This window comes from Lissotriton helveticus, chromosome 8, assembly GCF_964261635.1.
Source record: "Lissotriton helveticus chromosome 8, aLisHel1.1, whole genome shotgun sequence".
Taxonomy (NCBI): domain Eukaryota; kingdom Metazoa; phylum Chordata; class Amphibia; order Caudata; family Salamandridae; genus Lissotriton; species Lissotriton helveticus.
Window position 1 is genome coordinate 773,353,459 of NC_136069.1, and position 19,169 is coordinate 773,372,627.

General features: G+C 44.7%; 1 protein-coding gene across 1 annotated transcript in view; it reads right to left on the reverse strand.

The window, feature by feature from the left end:
- Window positions 1–17,386: 17,386 nt before the first annotated feature.
- LOC144772911 (uncharacterized) overlaps window positions 17,387–19,169 on the reverse strand; it is a 2,519,762-nt gene continuing 2,517,979 nt past the window's right edge. Inside the window, exon 21 of the mRNA XM_078657606.1 lies at window positions 17,387–18,305. Within this exon, the coding sequence (XP_078513732.1) occupies window positions 17,822–18,305 (484 nt within the window). The 3' untranslated portion in view covers window positions 17,387–17,821. The remainder of the gene's footprint in view (window positions 18,306–19,169) is intronic.

The window sequence follows — 19,169 nt, forward strand, 5'->3', positions numbered from 1 at the left end:
TCCATTTGTAATGAAACAACTATCTTTGTTAAGTCCTTGTTTAGACCTGCGCAGTTACATTTATGTAGTGAATCAGCAGTATCGCTAGGCAATAGTTCGCATGATGCGGGACGTGATATTTCCTCATCTATTGCTTCTTGAATATTGGTGGGATTACTCGTTTGGATTTGCTGACAAATAGCTCCTGCTGATTGTTATTAGGCATATCAACAGCAGCGGTTTTTGACCCTAGAATCTCTTCACAGTCACTAACTATCGACTCTATCCTATCTAGTACACAATTGCTGGCAGGATGCCTTGTATTCTTAGCCTTTTTCCCTTTCTTGCCCCTAGAGGAACCACCTAAGCCGTCCCCTTCCCCACCCTCCATTGATTTCCTCTTGCCCATGGTGATAACTATAATTCCTCAATGGGAAGTATAAATGAGCATGCAGTGGATCGTTGGTATAGAGGTAAGGCGCCAACCTCCACAACAAACACCTCTTTGGGAGCAATAAGGAAGGGGAAAAAAAAGTCCATAAAATTGAATACAAATTAGGATAAAGTACCTTGAATCCCAAAATGAAATGTCAGGGGTGTGGCCCTGCCCTGCCTCTTTCGGGCGATCACGGGAGGACGGGCCCGCCCTTGGCCCGGGATTCACCAGGCGGGTCCCGCGCAGCGGGGTCATGTTGGTGCTTTGTAGCGCGGTGTTGAAGCCTCCGCCCTCAGCAGCTGCGGCTGGTTTGGTGCTGCTGGTGTTGCACTCTGGGACTCCGAGTCCCACCAGAGTGTGATGCCCGCAGGAGAACAGCAGTGGGGGTCCATGGAGAAGATGGACCGATGTTCAGAGGGGGCAGGGTGCCTCCAGTCCCTCAAAATAGGGAGAACAGCAGTGTCGGGAAAGTAAAACAGCAAAAGTCCCCCGCACTGCGAGGCACGAGGCGACGCTTTGTAGGGCGGTGTTGAGGCCTCCGCCCTCAGCAGCTGCGGCTGGTTTGGTGCTGCTGGTGTTGCACTCTCCTCTTTTTTCTCTTTTTATGTGTGCTGCATTCTGCAGCATAAAAAATAAAAAGCAAAACACCATGGTTGATTACCTATGTGCAGGAAAGGATGGGCCGTATTTACAGGAATACTTGCCACTGCTGTGTTTATCCCTGCACCAGTACAAAAAGAACAGCCTATTGCCAACATAGACACCCTTGCCCAACAGTGCAAGAGTGCCTGCGTTCGGCACTCGGTCTTTTTGCACCGGCTTTGGGATGACATATTCCTGAAAATACAGCCCATTGCTGCATTTTTTATACGACGCAGCTCGGCACAGTAGATTTGTTTGCATTGACGTCCTGCACCATTTCACTGTTAGTATGTCCCATGGTCCTCTGGTGTACATCACTTGCATTCACCCCCACACCCAGTCATGTTTAGTAGATTAGTAGCTGAGGAGAGTTCAGGTGGACCCTACTATGGCAGCTCTTGAAATGTCCCTATGTGTAGGTACTTCACATGGCCTACTTATCCCCCAGCCCTCAGGTGTGTTGTTTCTCTCCTGAGAAACTGTTTCCATGCTATGGATTTGCAGGCTAGGTTGATGTTCATGATCCCAAGTAAGAAAGAGGTGAATATTTCATAGATATGTGGTGCTGTTCAACTCCTCAAACAATCTTGCTGCACCAAGCTGTGTCATTAGGAAAGTTCAGGTAGGCGCTGTGGTTATAACAGTACAACACATCCCTGTACTTTGTTCTGAGCTGGTGCACAATCAGCTGGCTAGCTCCAACACAGGTATCCTTGCACCATGGTGTAAGGGTGCCTGCTTTAGCAGACGTCTGCTGTCTGTGCACCAGTGCTGGCAGAATGGACAGGAATGTGCTGTATCTTGTAGATATGGTGCAGTCCTGCCCTTTTCTTTTGGAATAGGGTAGCATAGCTAGAAGGTTTGCAGCGCTGCCCTATGCCAAATTATTGTTGCAATGGCCATGAGCCTTTCATTGATTCATGTTTAACCATAGATGAGCCAGCATCTTACCCTTTTGCCTACAGACAGTGCCGCAGAGTGCTGGGACATAGCTACCTGCCCTGCATGACTTGACTTAGTTACCCACATTGCCCCTTGTTGCAATTTACTCTGTTGCTGTTGCAGTTCGTCATAGTGAGCACTGTCTTGTCCTGCAAATCCAACCACCAACTCCTCGGAGATGAAAGCGGACAACTGCTCCTCCAAGGGATCCAGCACCTCTTGGTATGCTGGACTACCACCTCCGGTCTGCAATGCTGCCTTGGGATTGGTTGCCAGTTTCTCCTTTGTCCCACGCTTGCAATCATGCCAGCACCTTTTACAGTCACTCAATGTCCTCTTGGCTTTGGCAATGTTGTTTACCTAGTCAACTATGGTGTGCCATATGGCCTTTTTCCTTCACAATGACATTTTGGAGCTGACAAAGACCTGATGTTGGTGCTCCGTCACCTCAGTGATCAAGATTTCATTCTCTTCCGCCTCACTGAACTTGCTCTTCTTCTTCCCCTGACTCTGGCTGGACATCCTGGCTGGTACTGGGGTTGCTGGGCGTGTTGTCCTGGACAGTGCTCACTCCTGGTTGCTCCATTGCTGCTTTCAGTTAGCAACGCTTTTGTATTTTTTTTTCCTGCTAGAAGGACAAACGTGACGCTAGCATCTGTTTTCTAGACGCTAATTGGCCAAACCTTAATTATGCAACATTAGCTGTAAATTTGCTAACAACACGGCACACACACCAGCCTCTTCCTAATGTCATGGAGCGCCTTATTGTAAATACGACACTAACATGGCGTTAGAATTTGTCGTACCGTGGCGGTAACTTTTTTAGCGCAACGCAGCGGCTAAACATCAGTGCTCCAGTTCTTATAAATATAGCCCCAAGTGTGTTTTCTTGAGGGCTGGACAGGGGACATGGAAGACAGAGCCATACAAAACAATATTTGTATCAGTCTCCTGAAGGGAACAGAAGGGGACAACTTCATTCATTTTGTAGGAACATAGTTTTAGGAAACAGTAGACCCACGGAGTCTGTCAGCCTGGTTCACAGAGGAGAGAACCCATTGTGTCCCTACTAAGCGCGCTCCTCCCTGAGCCCCACCAAGGCTTATGGTAGAAAGGATCCTGAATTACAAAGGCTGCAATTTGATCATCCGTAATGCTCGTAAAGAAAGACAATTTGAGGTTGGGTCAGGAAGAGTGATGTTCTTCCCAGACTGCACTCTTGCTTGCAACATCACGGGCCAGGTCAAAAGATGTCATGCAGCAACTTTTTGAGATTTGGGTTTGATACACCTCCTTTCACTCCAGCCTGAAAATTGTTATTGAACCAAGGTACATATTTTTTCACTAAGCCAGAGGAGACCAGGGACTGGGTGGAGCGGCACAAATCCGCAGACAAAGAGAAAAATAACAGTCCAAGAACACACTCATGACACCCCTCTAGGACACGTAGAAACGGCAGTTGGGCTGGGCAATCACAGGTCTTGACCCGACTTCCCCCAGACAAGTTCAGCTGGGTAAAGTGGCCGCCCTTGTCATTGCTGCATCTTTCAGCCAGACTTCACCACCTTAAGCCTCTGACTCTCCCACAGGTCACTCTAATAATAACTCTGACACCATCAGTGATCTGTACATCATATTAACTTCTATCATGCCACAAACAACAAAGGAACTGCTCTGATGTTTTGAGGGTGGAGATTCTTCATTCCTTGCTGAACTGGTTAAACCTTGTTTTTCCACGATGCTGAGGAGGAGATTCCTTCTTTGGGGGAATTCACAGGGTCCAATCTAACTGTCCCTGTGGCTTCTAGACAATTTTCATGGTACCCAATATGCCTTTTGGGGATATTCTGAACACCTGCTCTCTACTCAACCTGGGACAAGCAAGCACATTTCTTCACATCCCTTTCTTCTCTATTGACTAATTGGTCTGGCCATCCAACACTTATAGAAGAGGATTTCAATGTAGATTTGGATAGGTGTCACCCCCCAATCCTCCAGCACACACAACCTCTAAGGCCCTAGGGACTGGCATCTTCTTACACTACAGGAATTTTCTTACTATTCGGTGGATCATGATGTTCATTTCAGATTGGGCTCTACTGTTTTTTCTTCTAACCTACTTAGAGAGGTGTCAGAACCCAAATATCTTAGATGCACCCTCTCCGACCACAACCCGTTGCTGTTGAATATTACTTGGGGAAGGCGACTGTTAGACCTTTCAGCCTCAGTGTTGCCTTTCCCAAAATGTGTTGCCTTCACCCCTCCTATTTATGCTTATCTAGTATTTGCTGGCCTTAGGACTTTTTGCACTTTACCACTGCCAACCAGTGCTAAAGTGCATGTGCTTACTCTTAAAAACATGGAAATATTGGTTTATCACCAATTGGCATATTTAATATACTTATAAGTCCTTAGTAACATGGTACTACATATACCCAGGACCTGTGAATTGAACGATACTAGTGGGCCTGCTGCACTTATTGTGCCACCCACTTGAGTAATATGTAATTGCAGCCTGGGTTGCAGTTTTTAAACTGTAATTTCAAGCTGGAAAAATAAACCTTTTGCCAAGTCTAAACATTCCTTTTTAATACTTGTAAGTCAACCTTAGGGAAGGCCCAGAACAGCCCAGAGGGCAGGGTGCAGTGTATTTAAAAAGTTAGACATGTCCTTTTTAGTTTTACATATCCTGATAGTGAAAACTCTTAGATTTGTATGTCACTATTGTAAGGCTTACCTCTCCCACAGGATAGCATATTAGACTTATTAAGCTTTAATTTCCAAATTGGAACAGGTATCCAGTTAATATTTTGTGCTTTGGTATTGTAATAGAAAATACTCACTTATGGTGAAGTCAGTTTTTAAATAACAATTTTGAAAATGCCACTTTTAGAATGTTAAACACACAAGATGTTGGACGAAATGTTGCACAATGGCAAAACATTCATCCCTAGTCACAGATCTGGGTTTAATCCATCGTTATTTTGCTCACCAAGCCACCCCAGTTCAGACATGGCCATATGCAAATCAGTCTTGGCCCTGTGCCTCATGGGAACAGTCCAGCCCGAACTGCCAAGCCATGTCTTCCCTGGACCTGAATCAAGCATCCTAGGACCCGTTTCTGGCTATCAGCTGTCTTAAGCCAGGATAGCTTGACTCCAGTGGCTGAGTGAGCACGGGACCCATGTCTGGGCATATCCTTCCCACATAGGGTGAACAGCGAAACACACAAGATGATGGACGGAATGTTGCAAAATGGCAAAACATTCACCCCCAGTCACAGATCTGGGTTTAATCCCTCATTATTTTGCTCACCAAGCCACCCTAGTTCAGACATGGCCATATGCAAATCAGTCTTGACCCTGTGCCTCATGGGAACAGTCCAGCCCGAACTACCAAGCCAGGTCTTCCCTGGACCGGACGCAAGCATCCTAGGACTGGTTTCTGGCTATCAGCCATCTTCAGCAAGGATAGCTTGACTCCAGTGGCGTAGTGAGCACAGGACCCATGTGTGGGAAAACCCTTCCCACATAGGGTGAATAGCAAAACACACAAGATGATGGACGGAATGTTGCACAATGGCAAACACATTCACCCCAGTTACAGATCTGGGCTTAATCTATCGTTATTTTGCTCACCAAGCCATCCCAGTTCAGACATGGCCATATGCAAATCAGTCTTGGCCGTGTGCCTCATAGAAACAGTCCAGCCCGAACTGCCAAGATGTCTTCCCTGGACCGGAATCAAGCATCCTAGGACCAGTTTCTGGCTATCAGCCATCTTCAGCCAGGATAGCTTGACTCCAGTGGCATAGTGAGCAAGGGACCCACATCTGGGCATACACTTCCCACAAAGGGTGAACAGCAAAACACACAAGATGATGGACGGAATGTTGCACAATGGCAAAACATTCACCCCCAGTCACAGATCTGGGTTTAATCTATCGTTATTTTGCTCACCAAGCCATCCCAGTTCAGACATGGCCATATGCAAATCAGTCTTGGCCCTGTGCCTCATGGGAACAGTCCAGCCCGAACTGCCAAGCCATGCCTTCCCTGGACCAGAATCAAGCATCCTAAGACCGGTTTCTGGCTATCAGCCGTCTTCAGCCAGGATAGCTTGACTCCAGTGGCATAGTGAGCAAGGGACCCACATCTGGGCATACACTTCCCACAAAGGGTGAACAGCAAAACACACAAGATGATGGAGGGAATGTTGCACAATGGCAAAACATTCACCCCCAGTCACAGATCTGGGTTTAATCCATCGTTATTTTGCTCACCAAGCCACCCCAGTTCAGACATGGCCATATGCAAATCAGTCTTGGCCCTGTGCCTCATAGGAACAGTCCAGCCCGAACTGCCAAGATGTCTTCCCTGGACCAGAATTAAGCATCCTAGGACCGGTTTCTGGCTATCAGCCATCTGCAGCCAGGATAGCTTGACTCCAGTGGTGTAGTGAGCACAGGACCCATGTGTGGGCAAACCCTTCCCACATAGGGTGAATAGCAAAACACACAAGATGATGGACGGAATGTTGCACAATGGCAAAACATTCCCCCCCAGTCACAGATCTGGGTTTAATCCATCGTTATTTTGCTCACCAAGCCACCCCAGTTCAGACATGGCCATAAGCAAATCAGTCGTGGCCCTGTGCCTCATGGGACCAGTCCAGCCCAAACTGCCAAGCCATGTCTTCCCTGGACCAGAATCAAGCATCCTAGTACCGGTTTCTGGCTATCAGCCGTCTTCAGCCAGGATAGCTTGACTCCAGTGGCGTAGTGAGCACAGGACCCATGTGTGGGCAAACCCTTCCCACATAGGGTGAATAGCAAAACACACAAGATGATGGACGGAATGTTGCACAATGGCAAAACATTCACCCCCACACAGATCTGGGTTTAATCCATCGTTATTTTGCTCACCAAGCCATCCCAGTTCAGACATGGCCATATGCAAATCAGTCTTGACCCTGTTCCTCATGGGAACAGTCCAGCCCGAACTGCCAAGCCATGCCTTCCCTGGACCAGAATCAAGCATCCTAGGACCGGTGTCTGGCTATCAGCCGTCTTCAGCCAGGATAGCTTGACTCCAGTGGCATAGTGAGCAAGGGACCCACATCTGGGCATACACTTCCCACAAAGGGTGAACAGCAAAACACACAAGATGATGGAGGGAATGTTGCACAATGGCAAAACATTCACCCCCAGTCACAGATCTGGGTTTAATCCATCGTTATTTTGCTCACCAAGTCACCCCAGTTCAGACATGGCCATAAGCAAATCAGTCATGGCCCTGTGCCTCATGGGAACAGTCCAGCCCGAACTGCCAAGCCATGTCTTCCCTGGACCAGAATCAAGCATCCTAGTACCGGTTTCTGGCTATCAGCCGTCTTCAGCCAGGATAGCTGGACTCCAGTGGCGTAGTGAGCACGGGACCCACGTCTGGGCAAAACGTTTCCCACATAGGGTGAACAGCAAAACACACAAGATGATGGATGGAATGTTGCACAACGGCAAAACATTCACCCCCAGTCACAGATCTTGGTTTAATCCATCGTTATTTTGCTCACCAAGCCACCCCAGTTTAGATATGGCCATATGCAAATCAGTCATGGCCCTGTGGCTCATGGAAACAGTCCAGCCTGAACTGCCAAGCCATGTCTTTCCTGGACCGGAATCAAGCATCCTAGGACCGGTTTCTGACTAACAGCCGTCTTCAGCCAGGATAGCTTGACTACAGTGGCGTAGTGAGCACGGGACCCACATCTGGGCATACCCTTCCCACATAGGGTGAACAGCAAAACACACAAGATGATGGACGGAATGTTGCACAATGGCAAAACATTCAGCCCCAGTCACAGATCTGGGTTTAATCCATTGTTATTTTGCTCATCAAGCCACCCCAGTTCAGACATGGCCATATGCAAATCAGTCTTGGCCCTGTGCCTCATGGGAACCGTCCAGCCCGAATGGCCAAGCCATGTCTTCCCTGGACCGGAATCAAGCATCCTAGGACTGGTTTCTGGCCATCAGCCGTCTTCAGCCAGGATATCTTGACTCCAGTGGTATAGTGAGCACAGGACCCACGTCTGGCCATACCCTTCCCACATAGGGTGAACAGCAAAACACACAAGATGATGGAGGGAATGTTGCACAATGACAAAACATTCACCCCAGTCACAGATCTGGGTTTAATCCATCGTTATTTTGATCACCAAGCCACCCCAGTTCAGATATATGTAATGTTCTGTATTCTGTCCATCAACTGGTGTTTTTGCATTTGTCACACCGAGTGGGACGGGTATGCTCAGACGTGAGTCCCGTGCTCTCCACACCACTGGAGTCAAGCTATCCTGGCTGATGACTGCTGATAGCCAGAAACCGGTCCTAAGATGCTCGATTCCGGTCCAGTGAAGACATGCCTTGGCAGTTCGGGCTGAGCTGTTCCCATGAGGCACAGGGTCAAGGCTGATTTGCATATGGCCATGTCTGAACTGGGTTGGTGTGGTGAGCAAAAAAACGATGGATTTAGGCCCAGATCTCTGTACTGGGGTGAATGTATGACATTGTTCTGCATTCTTTCCATCAACTGTTGTTTTTGCACTTTTAGAAAGTTGGCATTTTCCTGTCTTAGCCATTTAGTGCTTGTAGCCTGTATCTGGGTCACAAACTGGACGACCAGGAAACATTAAAATACCTAAGGTCATTTGACTTAATATTACTACAAGAAACATGGGAAGTAGAAGAGATAGCCCTGGAGGGATATATGATGCAAACCTGCCCTGCAACCAGGACCTCATCCTTTGGCCATAGCTCAGGAGGATTAACGATCCTTGCCTCAATACTCTCAATAGGATAAATGAGGGAAATAAAAACTAAAACCATAGCTCCTAACGCGATACAGGCGGCAGTCATTACACTCAACATAAGGAAGGCGGATCGTCCTCTTGTAATAATCAACTCCTACATACACCCAAAGCACAAGCAGAAGGGTGCAAGAGAACTGGCCAAGGAAACAGCAAGAATCTTGACTGAGTGGGAAGTTGAGGACATAATCCTGGCAGGAGACTTTAATCTCTCTCTCTTTGGCACCGCAGCGGACGACGAACTAGCACATGAACTCAATAGAGCCTGGGGAATACCATAGCAAGCACAAGTGCCGACAACAAAACCAACAAAATACTCAATGCAATTGCTAAAAGACCTAGAGCAACTAAACTTAAGAGCACTGAATGGCCGGTTTAAAGAAGACATTCCCCCAGCAGCAACCTATCACTCCGCCACATCCTCCTCTTATCTAGACTACACATTTGTAACCCTCCCTTTATTTGACGCCATCAGATCATTTCAATTGGGCGACAGCGATCAAAGCAACCATCTGCCGCAAGAAATTGTCCTAAACACCCTTAGTGGAAATTTCAAGGAAGTCAGGGCTACCATCGGCTCTGAATACACAACAGACTTCAAACGCATCAGATTTAAACAAGACAACATTGAAGCACTCTCCACCAATGCAAAGGAGCTAATACAGCAAGGCAACTTGGCTGCAAATCAAATAGAGGTCTGGGAAGGGTTCTCAAAGGCCCACGGGACCAAACATGCAACCAAACCAAGAATGTCTAAAGGCAAATCCACGAAGAGTACAATGAGAAAGACAAGCACATCCGAGATAAAAAGCCTCAAAAGGGACATCAAGCAAACTCTGAAACAACTGCGCATACAGCCCACAAAAGAACACTTACAACACACCCTACGCGGTCTAAAAGTAAGCCTAAAAAAGGAAATTTGGGAAAACAAGAGGCAGGCGAACGACGAACTCTGGGCAAAAATAAAGTATGATTCCAAACTAAAAAACAGCGCTAACTTTTGGAAAACGGTACACAGTTTGCAGCGAACAGGGCATCACGGGATAAGTTCACATATATCAGAGCCAGCCTGGGCAGATTATTTGCACAACCACTTTAACCAATCTAATGAAAACAACCCCTCATGCTCGATAGCACAAGAAAAAGAGCCTAATAAGGAGAATAGCGAAACAAGAAAGTTTGAAAAAGGGCTTAGAACCGCAGTAGAAAGTACAAGAGCACAACACAATCAAGAGAAGGCAGGGGTGGGCAAAGAATAACAGCACATCAAAACTCAGCATCGAAAATGACATTAAAATAACCGCAAACCGGAATAAAACCCAAATCAAGAAGAGGAAAATGGAAGGAGCCCCGGGCCCAAATGGGATTCCACCGGCAATATTCAAGCATGACTCAGAATTCTGGAGCAACACATTAGTGCCACTTTTTACGAGCACTCTGGAACTAGAAATATGTCCGGAATCCTGGAAAGCATCCATCATAAGCCCAATCTACAAGCAAGGAGACAGGAGTAATCCTGGCAACTATCGGCTGATTGCCCTATTAGATATAGAGGCAAAGTATTACGCGGGCATACTACTAGAAGAACTGACATCGTGGGTAGAGACAAACCACATAATTCCACCAACTCAAACAGGATTCTGTATAGGACAGGGAACTTCCACCAACATTATGGCTCTGTCGTTACTGACAGATGCGGCAAAATCGGGAAAGAACCCACTGTTCGTGAGTTCATAGATTATAGCTCAGCCTTTGACCATGTGGACCGGGGTAAAATATGGCAAAAGCTCGAAAAATGGGGGATACCATACCCCCTCTTGAACCAACTCATTCTACTCCACACCAATACTTGGGTCAGGATCAAGCTGGGTGACGAGACGCACCTTTCAAGGCGAATTAACAGCTTCAACGGCCTGAAACAAGGGTGCGTCCTAGCACCGAGCTTGTTCAACCTTTATCTGGCAGGCCTACCAGAGGAATTGGACAACACCAAATCGCACGCCTCACGGTTGGGGGACATTGCGCTGACCAACCTCCTCTATGCCGACGATCTCGTATTAATAAGTCGCACCCCAACAGGCCTCCAACATCTTCTAAACACCACTAGCTCATTCTCACACCGCAACGGCCTAACCATCAACCTGAAAAAAACAAGAATCATGGCAGTGAACTATAAGAAGATCAGGAAGAACAATTGTTTTTTGGACGGACACAAACTGGACCAAGTGACGTGCTACAAGTACCTGGGTGTTCTGGTGGACAACAGAGGGTCGTCTAAACCCCAATTAGAGTCACTACACCAAAAAGGAATCATGAGCCATCTGGCGATGAAACCCTTGAAGAAGATCCTGCCAGATCACACGCTTGATCCTTTTCTACAGGTACTAAGAGCCCGTCTCCAACCGACACTAACATATGGGAGCGAATCCACTTTCGGAAGAGATGCATTGACACTCGACAAGGTGATCGCCAAAACCTACAGGTCAATCTTTCAGCTACCCAGCTACGCATCTCCTGCACAAATTCGTCTGGAGTTCGCGGTACAAAAACAAACAGTGGAAAGAAGGGGTAGCTTTATAAAATGCTGGCATAAGATCAGAAATGCAGAGCCAGGCACCCTAAATACCCACCTTTGGACCGAACTGCAAAGACGAGAACGATCGCACGCCAGAGAGTACCTGACAGAATCTCTAGAAAGTCTCGAACTGACTGGCCTCTGGAACAGCACAGTAGACCACAAGAGCTTTAAAAAGCTAGTAACAAAAGCAACGAAAAAAACATCGCTACTGGAAGACAAAGAAACCCTGGCAAAAAGGGCCCATGGATGGTTAGTCTTAAATGACTATAAAACTTTAAAGCCCCAAGCGTACCTAGACCATGGGTTCAAACAGAAGACCAAGGAGAAATTCTTAAAGCTGCGCCTAGGCATATTACCAATTCTCTCTCATTTGGCCTCATGGGAAAGGAACAAGGAAGACCAAACTTGCCGTCTCTGCGGAGCAGGCTTTGAAGATCTAACCCACATAATATGTATTTGCCCAGGTTTAACTGACATAAGAAGAACACTACTACGCGTGATTTGGAACCAGAAGGGGATTAGATCCTGTCGACAGGCAGTTAAACTGTGTTTCAACCTGCAAGAGACTCAACTAAACTGCAGAACTTCAAAATTCCTTGACGCAGTGGCAATGAGGATCAAGGAAGCACAAAAAGATGTAACAGTGCAATAGCCAGACAGTGACACTGAGCATTCTTGGGTTGGCGACCCAAATGAGGCACATCGATTGACCAACCAATTATATGAACTACAATATTTTAACCTTTGATAACCAACTTTTTATTTTTGATATACTTTCTTATATAAACAATGTATTTTAATTGTGAGTTTTAATTAACTTGACAATAAATCTTACCTTAGCGTATCTGGGTCACATGACTGGGTGTAGCTGACAGCTGGGCTTTGTATATTCCTCCTAGACAACTACACACCATAGAGAGTTTAGGTGTGCCTGAACGGGCCATTACTGGCAGGATGGGAGGGCATAGCTGGGCATGCCCTACGTGAAAAGGTTGTGTCCTACCTTCACACAAAGGGCTGCATACCTACTGTAGTTAGTCTGGAGACTGGGCAGGGACGGTAGGAAGCCTGTGGACTTACTTCAAAGGTAAACCTCTAGAACTTCTTCCCACTTCCATGGAAGGCCCAGGTATAAATATTGACCCTCAGACACCAACCCTTCAGTAAACCTCTGGACCTGTGGCTACTCTGCCAGGAAAAAGGACTGCTGTTCTGCAGAAAGGAATTTTACTCTGCTGAACTGCTGCTCCAAAGGACTTCTGCCCTACTGTGCGGATCCACTGCCTGCTGCCTTTTTGCCTTGGTGAGAAGGACTGGACCTGAATCTGTTGAACCTGGGCCCCGAAGTGACTCCAACAACCTTGAACCAAGCACCCGGACTCTGCCATCTGTTAGTCTTACAGTGCTAAGTGGTGCCACCCTAGCCCTGGAAACTTGAAAGTGGGCCTAAAAATGCTCTACCAGCCCATCTGTGGATCCAGCAGAACCAACACATCTCCTCTGTTGAACGGCTCTGACCTGACCAGAACAAACGCATTGCCTCTGCTGCACGGACTCTCCCAGTGCAAGGACTCAGCAACAACCTTGCAGCCCACATCGGAACCACAGCTGCGCGACGCGCCCTGCCAGTGCAGGTCCTCACGTCACAAATCTCTTGTCGACAGCACCTTTGACGACAATGAAGCTTTCTGCATTGCAGCCTCGCCGCATCTCAGAACTAATGTATTGTTTCAGCTGCATGACGCATCTTCAAAGCTGATCCTCGCAATGCTACGCAATCCAGGATTTAAGGTACTTTGTTCAGTGGGCCTAACTGGGTCTGCCCGAACTTGTGACTTTGTCACGGTATGGTGCGACCAGATATCCACAGTTGGCACTCTACACCTTTTGTGCTATTTTCACAAAAATCTCTAAAATGTAATATCTCCAGTTCTGCTAATTGGATTTTTGTCATTCTGAGTCTTGTTTTATTTATTAAATATGACTCTATTTTTCTACATCTGTTGTGGGATCCTTTTGTAGTGGGTTATCTCTGTATTACTGTTTGAAGTGCTGCAAAAATACTTTACACCTTTCCTCTGAGTTCAGCCTGACTGCTCTGTGCCAAGCTCCCCGAGGGATTGCTTTTGACTTCACCCTGAGAATATTTGTGGTTACTGCTTGATAAGGGTTTCACCTTCCTCCCCAACCAGTAGCTCAATTTCTTAAATGATCCATATCCAAAAGTTAAAATAGTCAAAAGATGCAACATTTGAAAACAAACAGGTAGAACCGTCACTTGTTCTGCGTTTTTCAGTCCTGGGATAAAATCAAGACTCCAGAGTTGATTGAGGTCCTCTCTACTTCCTTTCCTATCTTGGTGGGTGATGTAAATAAAATATGTGTTGACATTTAACAATTGGCTGCAGTCAGCTGCAAATCTGCTTGTTCTGCTGAAAATGATCACCTAGCAGAAATAGGATTATTTTTCCCTGTCGTTCACGGTTGCTTCAGTGTAGGAGAAAAAGCACTGTAAAAACGGAAATGAATCTGACAGAGAAATGATTTACCAGTGGATAAAGCTAGCTATAAGAATTTTTTAATGAAATATCCTGCAGCTGTAAGGGCAGCACAGAGCAGCTTTTTTACACTTATTACATCTGGGGCAGCCAACAAGCCACAATAAATATTTAAAGTTACCACCAACTTTTATAGCCAAAAGCGTGTGGCCTCCTATTAAAGCCTGCCCAGACTTGTGTACCAAATTGACAGACGTTTTAGAAGACAAAACTATAAAAATTCAGCCTAATCTTCAGTCTCTGCCATTCTCTGCCAGTAACTGCTATGGAATTACAGTCTTTGGCCACAGCTAGTGTTCTATTTCAGTTTAAGCTAATTAATCTAGAAGAGTCAAAAAAGGTAATTCTGAACTGCAGGCCAAGCTCACTGTTAGATCCTTGTCCACGTTTATTCTAACTGAAGCAGTGGATAATACTAATCAGGTGTACTAAAAACTTTTTAATATCTCTTATTAGATGGTGCAGGCTCCCTCCATCTGGAAAGAGACAAAAGGGATCCCACATTTAAAAAAGCATTAAACTGAAAGAACTCTGTTGTTACTTTTCAGACCTCTCTCTTATAAAATATTGAAAAAATTGTTAATATTCAGCTTTTTGTGTAGTTCAAGAAGTATAGGCTTCTGCAACCCTCCCACTTGGGATTTTAATCTCGGACTAATACAAAAACAGCTCTGCTGGAAATTTCTGATTCCATCAAATTGACTTTGGATCAAGGTAATAATGATGCCTTGATATTAGATCTCTCAGCGACATTTGATGCAATCTCTCATAATATTATTCCATAACATCTCTCAGATATTGGGGTGAGAGGGTTTGCACTGAAATAGATCCGACCTTTTCTTGATTACAGAAGACAAGCCATCTGGATGGTACTCTACTCATCTCTTACCAAGACTCTCAAACTGGAAGTAATTCAGGGTTCATCTTTGAGTACAACGTTTAATATCTACATGTTTCAGTTGGCAGCATTGGGTGAGTCCTATGGTATTAAGATAACTCCTGTGTAGATGATACTCAGCTTCTCCTATCATATGACAACAGCTCGTTCAGTATGTTTGGGAATAGTAATAAACTGGATACAAACCAGTAATCTGCTATGTAATCCAGATAAAACAGAAGCCCTTCTGTATGGCCCAGCCTCCACCTGTTGGTGGGGGAGCTGCTGGCCAGTTCCAATATCTGCACCCCGTTATGGTGGTCAGGAATCTGCAAGCTAGTTTTGACCATTATCTCTCTATTGAATCTTTTTTGCAATTATGGGGAATCTCAATGAATGTACTTACCTCCTGCCGTACAAGTCCAAGAGAATGCTGGCACATGCCCAAATTACATCTAGGCTGGTCTACGCTAATGCACTTTTCCTAGGCCTTTAAGATTATTTCATCAAGCACTTGCAGGTTGTACAGAATGCACCTGCACTTCTCTTATTTAAATTACCTTGTTGGGCTTCCATCTCCAATTTTCTTGCAAGCTGCACTGGTTAGCGGTAAAGAATAGAGGGGCATATTATCAAGGACAGGCGATACATTATCGCCCCTTTTATCGGCAGGAAACTGCCGATAAAGCGGCGATAATGGCCTTGATAATATGCTCTATTAATTCCAATCGAAGCCCATGTTAGATGTGTTCACATCTAACATGGGCTTTGATTGGAATTCATAGAGCATATTATCAAGGCCATTATCGCCGCTTTATCTGCAGTTTCCTGACGATAAAAGCGGCGATAATATATCGCCTGGCCTTGATAATATGCCCCAGAGTTTTGTTCATGTCTCTGGTTTTGACTCATCTTGCTTTCTATGATTAAGGCCCCCAGTACTTAACAGGTAGGTTTTCAGCTCTATTGTCTCAGAGGCTCTTTTGATAGTTGTCACTGGATTCAAATGATCAAAGAGAGGCAGTTCCTCTTTTTAAGCAACTGTCTCTTTTTGCATAATCATCCTCAAAGTTTTGGACTGTTTTTCGGACTTTGATACTGCAATGAGGCCTGCTAACCAGACCTTAGTGCCAGTGTTTTAACCCCTTAAAAATGTAAGTTGAATTGAATACCCCCAATTGGAAAAAGCTGGCTTACTTTTGAGACCCTAGAATATGGGGCCAAGGGTACCCATGGCATGTAGGACAGAGTGTCCACTTGGGGCTGAACATTGGCTGGGTCATCCTGTGTGTGCCAATTACAAAATGGCTCCCTGTCTGCCACGGCTGCCTGGTAGAGCAGTTGCAAACTGCTAGTTCAACGTTGCATTTTACACCAATGGCAAAGCCCCCACTTCCCGTAACAATTCATGTAAGTCTCCCCAAGAAAGGCCTATGGAGCCTTAAGGCAGGGAGCTGTACATTATTAAGTAGGATATATATGTTTAATATGCCCTTAGAGCAAAACTTCCAAATTGTTGTTTTTGCTGTGAAAAGTTAGTAGATAAAGTAGGCTAATGCAGAGTTACAAGCTGACCTCTCAGCCTGGCTAACCTCTGAATGCGAATACAAAAAATGGGTACTTCAAGGTATTAAATTAATTGTGGCACTAAACTTGACTTGATGCCCAAGTCAAATTTTAATATCACTTTTGAGGAAAGGCAACTTTTTTAAAGTTGCCACTCTGTTGCCCAGTTTTTCCAGTGCCCTCATACAGTTGCTGGCCAACAGACAGCCTTCTGCCCTCTTGGGGAGTGGTGTGAATGACTCCTAGGCTCAGGAACAATAGAATACTGCTACAGTGACAGATGTTACTTCCCCTTTCAGGAAGCCACTTAGGGTGGTGGCCCACAAGGCAAGTTTGAAACGTGAAGCCCCCTTTGGTGGACAAGTGGCGATCACACTCCTGAAGGGTTGCCCCAGCTGGTGGCAGGAACAGAGAGGGGAGGCCAATGCCCAAAATGATTTTCTCGTGGGTGTGTAGCCAACAGGTAGCCACACCTCTAGGCTGGGCTACCAAGCTCCTAACATCCAAGGAAGACTTCAGAGATCCTGGGATTGTGCAGAATAGTGGTCTTTGGGATTTCTAGATGCCACACATAGCCAGAAATCATCACAGGAGGGGATCCTATTAGCTCACTGGCTAGTGACAGCATAAACGCACAGGGGCGTTTTCTGGGCATACATATGGCACCCCTGGACCCCTGAACCTCAGATCGCACTGGAACTGGAGAAGGGACCAAAGAAGAACTGTCCTGCTGACCCCTGGACCTGGCAAGAGAGGCTGCACTGTCTGCTGAACAGCACCTGCCTCACCTTGGGCTGGTAAAGTGAGGAATGTATCTGTTGCTCCTGGCTCATTGTGTTGTAGACAGGCACCTTTATCACGTTGACCCTTTGAAATTCTATTGTTCTATATTTTCTCATCATAAACTACACAAATAATAAACAACATATCCGAAGCTGATGCATGGCTCATCCAGAAATTTTAATATCCATGCTTCTCAAAATATCTAACATCTCTTGAGCTCTTGAGTATTGGGATGACCTTTTGACATTGTAATTTTCACTCACTTCCATTTGCTGAGTTGCCCCACTGGGAAAGTAAATACAGCTGTATAGAGGAGAAATGGAAAACATCACATGGTATGTTTGCCGCTTGTTACATCATATTTTCCAGAATATTATTTATAACACAAAGACATAGAAAAATAGTTTTTATTTTTGCACACAAGAAATAGAGGCTAAATTCTAAAGGTTTACAATATTACTTGGGAGATCTATTGGTCTGATTGGTTTCCTGTTTTCTGATTGGTATTAGACTAATTAGAATCAGAGCTCAGATTGCATACTTTGGCCTTGGTCCTCGTCATCTGAAAGAATGCTGAAGTAGAGGATGACTTATTAAGTATATGGTGTAACTGAACATCTGGGCGATGAGCCTGTGGAAGGACATTTTGATGACCAGGTTGAAGAAACGTCAGCTGGTCTTCTGGAGCACTGTGTTGGTGATAACGTGCACCAACTGCCATCTGGTTTCATTTTGTAAACCATTCTTGTCCCAGGGGAAGAAACAGTGTCTTGTTCTTTTTCTGGAGCATTAGCAGAAGGAACACTTGCCCTCCTGCTGTTGGAACGAAATGATTGATTAGTGGTAGAATCTCCAAATTCATCGGGCACACACCTGCGTAATAATTGTCTCTTCTGTTGTCCTGAACAAGTATTGCTTTGTTCTCTACTGGGGCTTTGGGGGCAAATAGAGTTCTGAATATCCCTATCAGACACAAGTTCTTTGTAGTTGTCTTGAGACAGTGATGAGACTTCTCTATAATCCATTCCCATACCTTCCTTTTTAGAGACCGTGTACACATTAGGTATTACTGGGGCCCTGTAAGAAAAGAAAAACACAAAGTAAGATTTAAATTTGCAAACATGGCCTGTAATATTTATACAGAGGGGTCTCTCTCATTCATTTTACACATATATTTATTCAGTATACAGGTAGTGCCCAAAATGAAAAGTTAGATTTCTACTTTAAAGAAGAACATAATATAACTATATTAAGGCAGTAAGCAATACTTGGCTACAGAGATATCGATAGCAGAATCTCACATTTCCATCACCTTCTTAAAAAAAACAGCATGATCAACCGAAGAGCGTGGCTGTCATGCGCCCTCTTGATTATTGATCACTGAGTTTGAGGTCCTCTACTTAAATTTCCATGTCCAGGAATCACACATTTATTTAATAGATTATAATTAAATCACTTTTAATTATATACATCACTTGTATTAACTATTAATACATAATTATTAGTTTGTTTACTTCAGTGTGAATGTATTTTTTAACTCAAACTTCAGATTTTTTTAATTTGATTTATTTATTCAAAAATTAATTTAACAGTGATGTAGCTTCTGTTCTACATTTAAAAGAAAAATATAAATTATAAAAGTAATTTCTAATAATATTTAACACAAAAGTATTTTTACTAACTTTTTCCACGTTTAATCATTTCTTTCGATTTTCCTATACTTTACTAGAGATTTCCTATGGTGATGTACAGGGAAATTACTAGAGTTTATTTAACCCGAAAACATTTGTAAAAATATTTGTGTGTAAAATAAAATGTATATATTTTTAGATATGTATTTTAAATGTATAACAAAAGAAACAATGTGACAGTATTATTAACTTAATTTAATTGAAATCTTAAATGGATTTAAATATATCAAATTCATTTAAAGTCACTTTT